This window comes from Egretta garzetta, unplaced genomic scaffold (genome assembly GCF_000687185.1).
Source record: "Egretta garzetta isolate BGI_Z169 unplaced genomic scaffold, ASM68718v1 scaffold81, whole genome shotgun sequence".
NCBI classification, from domain to species: Eukaryota; Metazoa; Chordata; class Aves; order Pelecaniformes; family Ardeidae; genus Egretta; species Egretta garzetta.
Window position 1 is genome coordinate 6,243,650 of NW_009258671.1, and position 15,977 is coordinate 6,259,626.

Genomic DNA, 15,977 nt, shown 5'->3' on the forward strand with positions numbered 1-15,977 from the left:
CTCCAGCCAAAGGCAACTCTGGAGGGCGAGTAGCATGTCCTGACCCTCCCCATCAGCGCTTTGACCGACCCCCTCTGCCATCCTCTTCCTCCTGGCCCTCCTCCTCTCCATGACAGCCCTGGCCATCCACAGCCCTCCCATGGCCAGGCAGGCTGCAGAAGCCTGCCAGCCCACAGGTGAGACCACTCTGCCTTTTTCCTGCTTTCTCTTCAGTTGTGGCCGCCATGCCTGTGCTGACTTAGCTCCCTCGCCCTTCCCCTTGTGCCCAGGCACCATCGTGCTGTGGGAGCCACCCAAAAGACCACAGCCTGCTGTACCAGAGGCAAGGATATGGAAATGCAAATTTGAGCTTTTTATCTTTGGCACTTTCTACAAACAGCACCAGTCTGTGGCCCTCAGGTCACCACTTCCTCCTCAGAAAAACCTTCCCAGGTGCTCTCATGGCTTCCTGTGCCCCTGTGTCTTCTCAAACTTCCTCCCCTTATAACCCTGGTTCCCAATACAGCCAAACTGGTGCAGGTTTGCTGACCAGAAGCAGAAGTGCTGCTTTTTTTTTTTTTTCTTTCCTCTTTAAAAAAGAATCACCAGTTGCACAGCCAGACACTACAATCTAACAGCAACCTCACTTAGAGGTTATACCTGGATTCTTTTACAGCCTGAGAAGAAATTTCCTTCCATTGTGTTTTTCTGTAGATGAAAAACCAACATAAAGATAGTGGAGGTTTTATCTTGTTGCATACCAATACCACCAACCAGTTGCACAGCTTGTTGTGAAGGAGTAGCATGGGCAGACAGCTGCTGAACACAGGAAAGAAAGCAGAAGATGGAAGCAGCACCTAGCAGGATGGCTTCGTGCCTAGTACAGGGAGGGGACCTGGGTGATGCAGCTGTGCTGTGAACTTAACCTGGCTAAAACAATTAACTGAGCCAAAATGTGTTTGTTATGTTCACGTGCTTCCGGTGGGAATCTTTTAATCAAGATGTGTTCCCACTGATTATGCTCTCCAGAATTCTGTCAATTGTTTGGCAGTACATGCGCTCCCTTTGGGAGCAGAGTTGCCCACACATATAGCTGCTAAGTACAGTGGGATTTCTATGTAGTGAAGAAACAGCAAGTACAAAAGTAATGGCAGAGAAAAAGACATTCAGATATACATCAAGGTATCATGCCATTGGCAACTGATCATTTTTCCATATCGGAACCATGGCACGTTACCTTATAAAGATGTCAGTATTTCACTATGGTGCTACCAGTATCCTGTCTGAAAAAAGAGCTACAAGAAATGCATGCCAAGCTGCACATTTGAGCATCCTGCATCTTTGCACAGCCTAGTCTTTCCCAGACCAATCCTAGCATTTGATGGAAATACTTCTATGAAAGAACCCTTCCTTATCAAGCAAATACAGAAGGTTAAGAAAAGGTGTACAATGACACTCCTGACAAAGATGACAGGACCGTTTCTTAGGAACTCAAATACAAGTACCTACTGGAGTGAATGATACAGCAATAAAGTGTATGATTCTAGATACAAGGAAAAAGGACTGGTGTAAGTTAAATTAGAGTGGCATTATTATGGGTTGCTTATTAGTTTACCTATGTAAGAGGAAGATAAACCACAAGGAAATACCCTCTAATCAGTGAAACCCTGCCATCTGTTTTACCACCAATGCTATCTTAAATATGTTACTCAAGAACACTTCTAATTCCAAGCAGTGATTTAGCATGAGAGTATGGTTCTCAATACCTGTCTCTTTCTGCACACTGGTAAAAGAATTGCCTTTGGATAATTCTTTTCCCAAATGCCATCACAAAAGTCAGCCTATTGACGTGGAAAGTAAAACAGTAGAAAAGATCATTTAAAATAAGTACCTCTGGAAAGCAAGAAAATCTTTACACTGAGCCGAACAGGAATTTAAAATCTTTTCCATTTCTTAAAGTGAGTTTCATATACTCACAGTCTCTCCCAAAACTTCACCAGCCGTTAGAATCTTTACCACCCAGGGAGTTTGGTCCTAAGCTCCTCCAAACCATGCCCTACAGCACTGTCCGGCATTTATTGACATACTCAGAAGCGTTACAGAGAGCAAGCCAAGGGTTCCTACGCCTGTTGAAATGACACGAGAGGCGTTTCAGGCCTGATACAATTGAGAGAACAGCAATAGGCAGCAACTGATAGGCACCCATGAAAAAGTTCACCCTTCCCTGCAGCATCAAGGGCTACTGAAGAACAACAAGAGAGTCCAAAACTCAGGTCCTGGTGTATACTTGAAGCACGTGGGATCTGAGGCAGATATCGGAAATGGTACAAAACGACTGCCTTGTCGCACAGAATACTGGCTCCGTGGGCTAGAAGCCAACTCTGCGGAAGGTGAAAGGCACTCTGTTTCCTTCACGTTGGGGAACGTCCCTGCAGCCAAGGGCCCACGGGTCACATTACAGGCCTCGACTGCCCTTCAGAGTCCCTCTTCATCTTTGTAGACGTGGCAGGGCAGAACTGAGAATACAGCTGGGCCAGAAAAGCCTGCGATGTGATCTCTAGCCGTGTCCCGTGGCTCAGTTTGTTCCACACATGCACCGCGTAGGTGTTCTTAAGGAGCCTGTGAAGCTCTGAGGAGTTGACCGTATCAAATAACTTCTTCCAGTCCCCCCAGAAAATCGGATAAAGGACTTCTGGGGAAAGAGCACGCACCCCTTTGCAGCTCATGTTGTTCTGGATATAACTGATGGGGCACCACTTCTTGAAGACACGCGTTAGGAGCTCTGGGCCCTGGTGGCCCCAGATCTGGCCGTTGTAGTTCTCCACAAAGTCCTTCATGCAAAGTTCCATGAACTCATGCTTGGGTTTGAAGGACAGAAAGGCCCCATTCAGTACATCCTGAGACTGGATACCCAGGGCATTGGTGAGGTTCTTCAAGTTCCTAAGCACAATGAAGTCTGTGTCCAGGTAGATGCCACCAAATTTCCACATGATGGTGATTCTGCAGGCATCAGACAGGACGGCTAAGAAATGCTCTTCCTTCTGGTGCTCGGACTGCAAGTACCACTTTGCCAGAGGCGTCCCTGAGAAAAGCTCCGGCAAGTCCAGGTGACGGAATTCCACATTGGGGAAGCAGCTCAGCAGCGAGAATGCCCAGTGGTTGGGTAATGAGGCATTCCCATTTGCCAGGCCTTTCATGAGCACCACAACCCTTGTCCCAGGGTGCGTCCGGGCCGCTGACTCCACAGAGCACGTGAACAGGTAGCTTGGGTCAGTTTTCTCCGAGGTCTCCACAAAAAACACATCCCCCGGGGAAGGAGGGGGCCCACCAGCAGTAGGATGGGGAAGGTAAGGCAAGAACTCAGCACATTTGCTTTGTGTATGGAAGCTGTACAGTTGGGCCTCAGCATCATTCCCAGTTCTCCAGTAGAACACAACAGAGGCAAAGAACACAAATGAAATGGTGAGGATAAATAACCCCACCCCCGAGCCTGTGGCTCGGCAGCACTGTGCTCAGTTTTGGCAGGCAGTTGGACATCCTAGGCAGTCTTGCTCCAGTCGGAGCCTGCTCTCCCAAGACAACCGTCGAGATCTGAAGGGGAGAAAAGAAGAAAAAGACACTCATGGGCAAGGCAGCAGACCGTGAGCCTTGGGACAGCGCCACGGCAGAAGAGAACTCTCCTTCCTTCACCTCAGGGCAGCATGCTTAAATGATGCCTTTTGGTCACTTCTGAAACAGGCTCCTGGCTTCTCTGTATTGTCAACAGGGCCTTCGGGTCAATGCACAACGGAGGGGGAAGCAGCCAGGAGGATTGTGGCATTTCCCCTGCCTCCCTCTGCTCCATCTCCAAACCCCCACGTTGCAGAACAGAGAGCTTCAGGAAGCAGCAAAAGCTTTAAGCTGTAACCAAGCGGCCAGGGAACAGGACAGAGAACCCAGCTGGCCCAATGCCATTTCTTATTCACGCTTGGTTACTGCAACTCAGTCACATATTGAACTCTCCATAAAGCCAGAAAATGACTTGTCAGCCTCACTGAGAGGTTTCCAACTGCAACAGCACGGAGCCACCGCTCTCCAGTAGGCACGGGAGCTTGGGGGACAGTGGAGATCAGCCGAATCACAAATCAGCAGCTCTGGATTCCCAGAACATTTTTTTCGCTTGCAGAGAAATGCCAGCATGTGCTGTGGGTGTTACAGGCAGCAAAAAAAAAAAAAACCCACTCTGCTTTTTACCTACTTATTTCCCCCTCCCTCCACACCAAAGCTGGTTGAACCTTGTAAGATATTTTTTAGCTTGTTAAGCTGTAGAAGAGAAAGGAAACACAGGCTTGATGGGACAGAATTAGTTCTTCCACGTAACAAACACAGGAAATCGGTCTCTCTGCTTTCCTCTGAAACTGCAAGTCCCACTCACAGAAACTGCAAATACTACTCGCCTGTCCCTGCTTTCAGGACACCCCAGAAGTCACTGCTCCGCTGGACAAGATTTTGAAGAGCTTAGTGTCTCTGAGAGCCCCTATGAGAGAACCTCTATGGTCTGGCACCTCCTTCTTGTGAAAAGAAACGGTGAAAGGTGGAGTCTCAACACATGGAGATACTATGCAAATGAGGGAGGATGTGACACCGTACATTTGGCAAATACATTGGCTGGAAGAAGGGTCATGCAGCTGTGCTGTGAAGAACCCGTCTAATTAGGAAGAGACCAGCAAAGAAAGGAAAAGAAAAAAAGAAGGAAAGGCTTATTGCTACACTTTAAGCTCTGTACTGTGGCAGGAAACCACTTTGCTGTTTTCTACTCCTTTGCTAAGAATTCCCAGTGCTCACGGCGCTTGGGTGGCTGCCACAAGAACCGAGCTGAGAGCTTCACAGAGCTGCCTCCTCCCACCCCAAGACTTCAGTTCCAAATACTCCGTTGAAAACTCACACTCTTTTGACCAATTCATTTACTCACCCATTTGGGACTATTCCCTCTTAGGCCAGATACTTCACCAAATGACTATGCCAATCTCAAGCGTCCCTCGTTTTATGACAGAGCTCCCCCTTGTCCCTGTGCTCCACAGCAGCTGACCTTCCCTTACAGAAGACACGTTGACGCGTTCATAATATACCACCTTTTACCCAAACAGCCACTAAGTTTAGGGGTTAGTGCACTTCCTACTCAGTTGCCTGCACCAAACGTCAGGCCTATTGCTCTGTAGCTTCCCAGACTCCTCCCCCCTCCCCAAATCCTTCCAACTGCACCCCCAATCCTTCCACCGCAGCACCGGGGATGGACTCATAAGGTGCCAATGCTGGGGAAGCTCATTGGAAAGCACCTGAAGCTGTTCCCAGCCCTTTCCATCAAGGGAGCTCTCCAGGCCTCAGCTCTGCCCCCATCTAGTCACAGAATCTCAGGAGGCTTGGGGTTGGAAGGCACCTCTGGAGACCATTTGCCCAAGCCCTCTGCTCAAACGCAGTCACCCAGAGCAGGTTGCTCTGGACCATGCCCTCTTACCTTTTGACCTTCTCTGAGGACAGAGACTCCACAACCTCTCTGGGCAACCTGTTCCAGTGTTTCACCACCCTTTCTTTCATTCTAATGTCCCCTATTTCAATTTGTGCCCATTGTGCCTCACCCTGTCACTGGATTCCACAGAGAAGAGTCTGGCTTCGCTTCTTTACCCCACCCATCTCCAGTCAGGTATTTATACACTTTGACAAGACACCCCCCCGAGCCTGCTCTTCTCCAACAAAAAGGAGCAGAGCACTCTCAGCCTCTCTTTGCATGGCATGTGCTCCAGCCCCTTTCCCATCTTAGTGGCCCTTCTCTAGACTTGCTCCAGGACGTCCACACCTCACTTTTACCTGGGAGCCCAGAACCAGCGCTCCAGATGCGTCTCACCAGCACTGAGTAGCAGGGAAGGATTGCTTCCCTTGGTCTTGCCGGCAATGCTCTACATAATGCAGCCCAGCAGACTGTTGGCTGCCTTTGCCACAAGGGCACACTGCTGGCTCCTGGTCAACTTTCTGTCCACAGGTGCATGGAGTTACCTCTCACCAGTTGCATCTCTCTTTGTTGAACTTCATGATTCATATAATCATAGTCTCATTTAGGTTTCAGAAGACCTTTAAGATCATGAGATTCCTCTTGGCTCAGTTCTCCAGCTTCTTGAGGTCAGTCTGAGAGGAAGCTCAACTACCTTGTGAATCAACCATTCCTCCCAGTTTTGCATCTTCTGCAAGGTTGCACTCCATCCCATCATGAAGATCTTTATTAAAGATGCTAACCAGCAGTGGCCCCAGCACAGATCCTTGGAGCGTACCACTAGTTACTGGCCTCCACCTAGACTTTGTGTCACTCATCGCAATCCTTCAAATCCAGAAGTTCAGTCAGTTTTCAAATCCTCCTCACTGTGTTTACATAAAGTCCACATTTCATTAGTATATCTACGAGACTGTTATGGAGACTGTGTCCAAAGCTTTACTAAAGTCACAATAAACAATATCCAATGCTCTTCCCCTGTCCACTAAGCTGGCCATTTCATCACAGGCTACCAGTTTAGGTAGGCATGATTTCCCTTTTGTAAATCAATGCCAGTTACCCCTAATCAGCTTCTTGTCCTTAATATGTTTGCAGATGACTTCCAGGAGGATTTGCTCTGTCTCAGTCCTAGGGGTCAAGGTGACACTGGCTGGTCTGTAGTTCCCTGGATTCTCTTTCTCGGGCTTCTTGAAGATAGGCAAGATAGTTGCTTCCTTCCACGTCCCCTGATCTCTATGACCTTTCAAGAGTAACAAAGAGCGGTCTCACAATTACATCAGCCAGTTTCCACGCACTCGTGGATGCATCCCATCAGGTCCCATCATTCAGTTCTGTTCATTCAGTCCTGACATGTATTCCACGGAACCAGTGATACACAAAGAGACTGTAACATGCATCCCCCACAAGGAGGGATTACAGTATACAAAAACATTCCTCTTACCTGTAGCCAGATGCAGAAATTAATTTTGGTTTGCTTCAAACTTATCTCTGAACTCCCTTCCAATCTCTTATCTCCTACTGACCTTCTGCCTCTCTTAGCAGGCTTCCTGTTCCTTCAGCAGTTGGAAAAAAAATAACTTTGATAGTTTTAATATCTAATGTTATTTTTTTTTCAAACAATGTTATCTATAGCCTAACAGTGCTTTCATATTTAACTTGCCAGACTACCTAATTTTTCCCCTGGACACAGATTCTATTTTGTGAAGAGTACTTTCTTACTTCTCATACCTCTACCACCATACTGCAGAGCCCCCGGCAGCTGCTATTTGGCTCCATCATTACACACAAATTTAAAGATCAAGATCTCATCTTGAGCTGTATTGGCAGCGTGCAGCTGAAGTGACTTCCTCCTGTAGTTTTCTCTTCTGGGCTATGCCTATTCATTTGCATTCCAGGCATGGTTGCAAAAAAGGTACCAGAGGGACCACAGCCAAGTGCACACAGGGAATGGTCACAAATACTTGAGAGAGATAAACCTGAAGTATGTAAGAAAGACCAGAGTGCCAGTGTTCACGAATGGCATATCCAAACAGACCATGTGGTTTTCCTCTTCTCTCCTGCTGAGGACAAACCAGCCCTAGCAAACCTCAGCTCCCAACATGTATATGATTAAGGCAGGTAACTGCACTTTCCCCCAAGAAGGGCTCTTAACTGCTTTGCACCACAGCCTTCCTGGGCTACACATTTTGGGGGAGGGAGAAGAAACAGCGGGGAGAAGAACAAGGGAACAAAGCCCTACAGAGCATTACTACTTACTGTGCAACCTAGAACCCCCCCAGCACAAGTGCTCCCGGCATAGGAGCACTCTCAGCTAGCACAGAGAAAATAATCATTCAGTTTCTTCCCAGGGGAACAGGGTCCAGGACTACCCTACTGATCCTTCCTTACTCCTCTTCTGTTGCACTGTCCAGTTCTGCATCTCCAGCCCCCGCCCCTGGCTTCTCTCCTTGATGTGCTGCACACCAGGGTACCAGCTAACCTTCATGAGCTCAAGGATAAAGGAGACAGGGCAAGAAACAGCTAGTGCCTTCTCACCACTTCCCATCATCGCTGACTGCATATCAAAACCAAAGAAAGCACAGGCAACTATTTCACATCTCAAGGGAAAACTGTTTCCCTGGCTCTTGACTCACAGAGTCACAATGAAACTCCAGCACACCAGATCCCCACCAATCCTTTCACAGCCTCTCAAAATGCTCCCACGAACTCCAGGGTCTTTAGATCAGGCTCTGAAAAAGCAGCTGGGAAAACGAACAAGCTTTCCACTTTTAGGCCTACAAGACCACAGACCCTGTCACAACTAAGGGAGGCTGTAGCCCACCACCCAGGGAAAAAGCAACACAGTTTCTCATGGAGTTTCCTATTTCCATAACATCCAGACCTTCAGAGTGAGACTAAAACACCTTGCTTCACAGAGACTGCAGGTCATGAATGACAGGGCAGTATCTGATTGAATTAGGAATCAGTACCACACACTGTGCTTTCCTCTGTTCCCTCTGCTGAAGTCCCAAAGATAGCATGTAGTCATGGTCTGCAGAGCCTTCTTTCCACGTGTGCTTAGGCTCAACTTGTCTCATGTTCATTCCACATTCCTAATTTTAGTGATTCACTTCAGGACACAACTTTAAAATGCTTTTCTGCATAATAACTAACAGATTGCTCAGACCTACCACCAACGCCTCGCAGAACAAAATGAAACATCTTGGCAGAGAGTAGTAAAAACTGTATTTATTTTTCTTTCACAAGACAAAGGGAAAAAGACCAAAGGCTGCTTTGGTTTGATTCTCTCCTTATCAAACCTCAGAACATTGACTCTACAGGGGGAAAAAAACCAAACAACACCACTCCACTTATCCAAAAAGGCACTTTCCTAGAATAAGCAGTGTACATCAAGCCAGATATTTATTGCAGTGGGTCCCAAACACTCCCATAATCAGTTCATGTTATTGCCACAGTAGAGTTCCCTGTTATGCCTTTATGATCACCAACCACCATTTTACCATCTCTGGTAAGGGTTCCTAGCTCACTAAGATTTCTGTTGTTTAGCCCAGAGGGCCCAAAACAGAAGGAACCAGTAGAAGGAGAGACCATGCCTCACTGACCACACACTAGGCCAGGGCACAGAGTAGTGACAGTAGGAATTGAAAACAGCATTCATTTATACCACTTTAGTGTGTTGAAGAATGCTTATGCAGTCAGGAAGATCTGCTCTTTCCCCACGAAGTCTTTGTTCTTATAGATGTTCAGTGTTGGGAGAGCTGCAGACATTCAAAATCCAGGATATACCATAAAGCTGGGCAGAACAAAGGGGCAGCACTACATACGTACACGCATGTGGCACCAGCCACTGGAAGGGTGTTTCTGACACCTTCTTCACTCCAGAGTAGCTACTTGTGCACAGACCACACACCCTGCCCAACTTACAGGCATGTAGCTTTCGGTCAAATCACCACTGGCCTCCGATCAGTATCAGACAGCTCAGCATTAAAAAAAAAAAAAAAAAAAAAAAAAGAAAGAAAAAGAAAAAAGCCAAACCAAAAGGTGCACACCCTCCTTAACCTCCCCTGGTCCTGAGGGACAGAGAACTGTTTTGTAAAAGCGATGGGCAATTTGTCTTTCTCATTTTTATCATCAAAGGTGAGACAAATAAACCTGAAACAGAGAAATGTTGCTTGCAGAGTCTTTTAAGTTTTTCACCATTGCCTTGGCTAAACTGAGCAAACCTCACATTGTTTATGGTTGACCTGGGAAACAGAAGAGGCCTCAGACAACTGCAGATCTAGAAATCATTTGAGTCACACTCAGAGGACTTGTAGGAAGCACCACGTGAAAGAGCTGTCACTTTGGGGCCAGGTGACACCGAGGACCTGATGGACTCATGGTCATCAAAGGAGCCATTGGACCACCCCACTGCTGTTCCTAGGCATAAGAAGAGGAGGCACACTGGAGGAAGAAAATATTTTACAGTGAGATCATAATCTCTTAGTAGTGTAGGAGTGGGGATGGCCAATGCTCTGCTCATCTGCATTAACCCTATTGTAGTGTCAAGCTCATCAGCAATCCCCTTTAGAGTGTGATGGGGACCAAATGTAATGATGCTGATAGTCTCAAGTTTATTCTTGTTTCGCACTGCTCTTTCTCCATTATTTTCTGACAAGAACTGTAACAGTGTCAATACATCCTTTTGGCCATCAAGGCAAGGGATGAGTTTTCTCCCACAGTTTGTCCAACAAACTTGTCTCTGTGGCAGGAACCCTCAAAGGCACAACAGCACCTTGCAAGATATATGTTAACTTTCTCCACTGCAGTTCAGGAAAATTGTCAGTGAGAAGAGTAAAGCTTTCCACTGCCCTCTCCAAGACTTCCCAGGAGAGATTTGTTCTTCCAGACAGTGAATTGCAGTACTCCAGGCTACTCAAAGAGGTCCACCATAAATGACTCATAAATGGACTTGAATTTAGACAGTATGTAAATGACTCATAAATGGAGTTGAATTTAGACAGTACATGATCCCAACCAAGCTCTCTGTAACCTTGGAAATACTTGGAAATGCCGTGCCTTTCCTTTAGGATCCATCCAAGTCCTGAAAGATCTGGTGCATCTTAGATGCAGTTATGGTCACAGAGACAAACTCAATGTAAAAGATAGTTCAGCTCTTCCTATGCCAGGTGCAATTTAAGGTGTGATGTGGATGACCTCTCCTGCTCACTGCAGGGTGTTATTTTGCCACTACTATAAAATAAAACATTGCTGCACCAGAGCACCTTCTAAATGATGAGCTGGCATCAGATCCTCATGTTCTGATTTGCACCAAATTTCCACATCTTCAGATCTATGACATCAAACAGAGACTGCAGCATCCTGTTCCCTGCTCAAACCAGACATGAGAAAATCTCCTTGACCAAAGGCTTCAGAACAGAAGGGAACTGAAAGAAAAAGAAGTTGCTTTAGCCCTTTCATTCTCCTCTGTTTTCCTCTACATTTTTCTCAGGACACCTCCTCTAGCACATCCTTAACTTCCTCCTCAGTTTCTGTTCTTTACTCTCCCATCCTTTCATTACTTTGAGGACTGAACTTCAGAAGTCCTGAGAATCAGGCTAGGAGATATCCATTTCTACAAAGGCCTCCTCCAGGTTTACAGCCATAGAAAGGGGCCTTACTCCTCTGAAAGGTTGATGGAGGCTGCCACAAGTGGCTCAGCACTTGCTCACCTCCTGAGATTTCTCTACCTGACCAAGCAGAGCAGAAGAAAGGTCCTGCAGAGAAACAAAACACTGCTGGTAGGCAGTTAAGGTCAAGACAAAGAGCCTCAGAGACATCAGCTGAAGCTACAGGCTCCACCTACACCCCACAAATGGCTTTCATCCTCAACTCCCCCCACCTCATTTCTAAAGAGGGTTCATTTCTGATGGAACAGCTGGAGAGTTGTGAACACCTACGCAACATTTCTTAGCTGACCCTTGAGTCACTGCCGTTCAGAGTCCTTCTTCATGATATCGTATGTGGCAGGGCAGAAGTGAGAATGCAGCTGAGCCAGCAAAGCCTGGGACGTGATCTCCAGCCTTGTTCCTTGGCTCTTCTTGTTCCATACATGCACTGCGTAGGTGTTCTTAAGGAGCTTGTGAAGCTCTGAGGAGCTGACCACTTCAAAGTATTTCTTCCAGTCCTGCCACCGAATGGGATAAAAAGCCTCACGGGGCAGTGCACTCACTCCTTTGCAGCTCGTACTGCTCCGAAGACTCCTGATGGAGCACCACTTCTTGAAGACACGTGTTAGGAGCTGTGGGCCCTGGTGGCCCCAGATCCAGCTGTTGTAGTTCTCCACAAAGTCCTTCATGCAAAGCTCCATGAACTTGTGTTTGGGCTTAAAGGACAGAAAGGCCCCATTCAGTACATACTTGGACTGGGTACCAAGCACATTAGTGAGGTTCTTCAAGTTCTTAAGCACAATGAAGTCTGTGTCCAGGTAGATGCCACCAAATTTCCACATGATGGCAATTCTGCAGGCATCAGACAGGATGGGTAAGAAGTAAGGCTCCCAGCGCTGCTGAGCTTGCAAGTACCACTTTGCCAGAGGTGTTCCAGAGAAAAGCTCTGGCAAGTCCAGGGGACGCACTTCCACGTTGGGGAAGCAGCTTAGCAACGAGAAGCCCCAGTGATTGGGTAATGAGGCATTCCCATTTGCCAAACCTTTCATGAGCACCACAACCCTTGTCCCAGGGTGCGTCCGGGCCGCTGACTCCACAGAGCACATGAACAGGTAACTTGGGTTAGTTCGTTCCGAGGTCTCCACAAAAAACACATCCCCTGGGGAAGGAGGGGGCCCACCGGCAATGGCATGGGGAGGAGAAGGCACAGAGTGAGCGCAGCGGACTTCAACAGGCAAGCTGTAGACCTGGCCCCTGCCCTTAGGGTCCTCCGTGATTCGCCAGTACAACATGATGGAGGCAAAGGACATGAACTTAAAGGTGAGGATAAACAGAGCCCTGAGCTTGTGGCTCAGCACCACCCTGGTCAGTTTTAGCAGGCAGCTGGGCATCCTGAGCATTCTTGCTCCCGTCAGAGCCTGCTCTCCCAAGACAACCGTCGTGATCTGAAGGGAAGGAAAGAAGAAAAAGACATTGACAGGGAAAGCAACAGACCACAAGCCTCAGGACAGTACTATGGCAGAGCCGCATGCTGAACTCTCCTTCATGCCAGCATGCTTGAATTATGCCTTTAGGTCATCTTTAGAAAAGCATCCTGGCTTCTCCATGTTGCCACAGTGCCCACAGGGCCCCAAGCAGAAACCACAGCCCACGTTCAGGTTGTGAGGTTATGTGACAAAGCTCATCTGCCCACCCACAAAAAGCTCAGAGGGACAATGGCAGGAAGGGAAGCCCAAATATACCTTGCCAGGCTACTCCCAGGCCCATCACGGGAGCCATCTGTTCAAGCCCAGAGAAGCGCAGGAGCACAGTGGCTTGTGGGATCCCGGATCAAGGACTCTGGAGGAACCAGTACCTTGCCTGGGCCCCTCCCAGGGCTGTTCCAGTGTCCAGGCATGAAACCCATCACCAGAGTCACCAGAAGCAGCTCTCCAGATCACCTTTCAGACTAAGGGGGTCACTGCCTATGGACATATTATGGAGTGCAAGGCAAGAACAGTTTAGAATCACCCAGGACTTACTATGAGGTATTTAGCCAGGGAAACAAAGGTGGGGAAAGGGAGGGGTTTAGTTGATTTTGGGACAAACAAGAGTGGGAAAATAGAAATGTAAGGGGCCAGACACAGCTAAATGGCTTGCTGGTCAGTACACTTGCCTGGCCATGCCCCGTGCTTGATCAGCGCAGCTTCTCTCATTATCTTATTAAATTCCTTTCTCACTTTCTCCTGGGTGAGGGCTTTCAATTCTGTGCACACGCGTGTGTATCAGGGTGTGAATGCATCACCTGGGGTCAGACCGTGGGTTGAAGGGCCTACATGTCCGTGGTGCCAGCAACTGGAGTGAGTGTGGGTGTGCAAGCATGCAATGGCTCACAAAGATCAAGTCGACCAGTCTGTGAGTATGCAAAGCTGCCTGGGAGCCAGGAGCACAAGTGGGTCCCTAAGGGCCAGCTCTGGCTGTGAGAGCACCTGTGTGACTCTGAGGGCAAGAGCACAGGGGGGGTTGGCTATGGGACATGGGAAGTCCTCTGTGTGTATGTGTGACAGTTTGTACCGGCAACTGGAGTACGGCTGCAGCCTTGGGGACTTTTATGTCCAGGTGCCAGCAGCTGGGGAGACTGGGATCCAGAGGCAGCAACTGGGCTGAGTGCCTAAGCCCAGCTGCTGGAGGGATCCACCCTGTACATATATGTCTATGTATATTCTCACTTATGGCCTTCCATCCTGTCCAGCCAGAGGGGAGCAGGATGAGGCTGTTGGTGCTGCCTGTGTTCATGTGGGTGCTCTGAGGGTCTGCCTGTGATCTGTGTGGCCAGCCATGTATATGTACATATATATGTAGTGTATATGTGTGGGCGTGTGCCTGCTGAATACATCTTCAGCCTCAGTACTGTCTGGATACGGAGCAGCAGCAGTCTCGCCTCTCTGGGGTTGTTGGACCTGGTATGATATATCGTCCTCTAGCAAAGATTACTCTCCTTCAAAACCAAAATATGGTCAAACCTCTCCATTTATCACAAACCAAGACTGACCCTGAACTTCCCTGGACGCATACTGTGCTTGCCACTTGTAAGGAAATACAGCATTTATTCTATTTTATCTTCATCAGTCCATTATTTTCAAATCAAACACATACAAGAAGAATCCTAGACACTAGGATTTTAGATTCTCTTTCGTCCTCCCGTTTGCTGCCGTATTAGCAACACTGACACCTGACAGTGAGTGGGACAGCTGCTTCTGAGGTGTTTCATATCCCCAGAGGAGAACCACCTGCCAAGCCTTCCCCAAAACTCAGAACTCCTCTAAAGCCCCAGTGCTATCACCTGTTCCTGTCAGGAGGTCTCAGCTCCCAGAATGGTGCTTGTTTCCCTTCGAGTTATTCCTCAATAACCACCCTGTGTTCCATATTTGCTACAAAGCCTCACAACACGGTGGTGTTTATTGTTTACTATGTTCCTTCACATGGCACCTCTGTTCTTGACCATGCTCTTAATTTTATATTTAAGCCTCTAGACTTGAAGTTCTTAACACTTTCCTTCACTGAAACAACAAAAAAATATTTTTCCCTTCTTTCACCATTTAAAACCACGCTTTGTGAAAAAGAATCAAATGTTACAACTGTTAAGCCTTCAGTACAGCAGTCGCCTTTAAAAACACACATTCTCCTCTTTTCCCACCGATTTTACCCGTGGAGACAGACCTTCTCCAGCAGTATGCTTGAGTGTAGGGGGACGCCTATATATCTTCCCGCCAGGCAGTTGGGCTGGGATACACAGCGGTATCTCTGCTTTTACAGGCCTAGTGTGACTGTCCCGGCCAGGCCCCAAGCTTAGATCTCCAAAGTCCAAAGTGTAGATTTAACCACAAAGAGAGATGTTGCAGCAGATGGAAAAGTCAAGCTGAGTTTATCTCCCAGAGAAGTCCAACTGTTTTTAACAGTCCGAAATAAGGTGCATCAATGCACAGTCTAATTGAAGGGCACTGTCATCCGTGTGCCAATGCCTTCCTCAAAGCCTGCATAGTCAAATTGGTGCCAGGCCCTTAATAAAGAAAAAAAACCAGGTTTCACAAGGAATATACTCTTTAAAGAAAAAAAAAAAAATTGTCTGAAAGATGCAAAACATTTTAGTGTCTTCTCTGCTTTAATTCATTTCCCTTTTCATACAAGTTTGCATAATTTAAAAGAAATAAAATCAATACAATCAATAAAATCAATACAATCCAACACTAAAAACCAGTTTTGCGAGACAAACCAAAAACGTGCAGAACATAATAGAGAACCGCATTACACCTGCTACAGATAGCTACAAATCAGCTTTGTAACAGAACAGAATTTTCCATTTCAGATTAATCATTTCTTCAGTTGAAAAAAAGAAAAATCTCCACTGAGATTTTTTTTTCCTCTCTCATTTTTTTCCCCTCCATTTAAACATGAGCCTTATCATCCTATGATTTTTCAACACATCTTCAGTCTCAGAGAGACCACTTTGGAGCGTTTCTACTCTACCTGTAGGCAACGGTATCACACCAGCCAGCCGGTAGCACCAGGCACTGGTGTGCCAGGGAGCAGCCATAGCACGGAAAGCTGCCCTTCCCCTCCATGCCCTCCACTTTCCTTCACACCCTACGAGGGTAACACACACTTTCTTTCCATACAGTTGCAAGAAACATCGAGACCCTGCCACCTCTCCTACCTCTGTTCTCTCCCTTTCCTCTCTATTGCTCCACTTGTGTTTGGAAGGAAGAAGAGCAAGGGAGTGAGGTTTTTTGTGTTTGGTTTATTTCTTTTTTTTTAAAAAAAAAAAAAAAAAAAAAAAAACAACAAAACAA

At 47.2% G+C, this 15,977-nt stretch overlaps 1 protein-coding gene, 1 long non-coding RNA gene and 1 pseudogene across 3 annotated transcripts in view; 1 reads left to right on the forward strand and 2 right to left on the reverse strand.

The window, feature by feature from the left end:
• Positions 1–9,511, forward strand: part of LOC118451652 — a 15,301-nt gene extending 5,790 nt beyond the window's left edge. Inside the window, exon 3 of the long non-coding RNA XR_004841157.1 lies at positions 5,436–9,511. This is a non-coding gene — a long non-coding RNA (uncharacterized LOC118451652). The remainder of the gene's footprint in view (positions 1–5,435) is intronic.
• The window catches only part of LOC104135149 (lactosylceramide 4-alpha-galactosyltransferase), a 35,793-nt gene that overhangs the window by 9,576 nt on the left and 10,240 nt on the right, over positions 1–15,977 (reverse strand). The window contains exon 2 of one of the 2 annotated variants that reach the window (XM_035888499.1): positions 12,493–12,593. In XM_035888499.1, coding sequence (XP_035744392.1) covers positions 12,493–12,548 — 56 coding nt within the window. In that variant the 5' untranslated portion in view covers positions 12,549–12,593. Of the gene's footprint in view, positions 1–4,523; positions 5,404–12,492; positions 12,594–15,977 lie in introns of those variants that run through there. The other variant, XM_009648764.2, reaches the window with a different exon arrangement.
• LOC104135150 lies at positions 1,737–4,527 on the reverse strand (annotated as a pseudogene).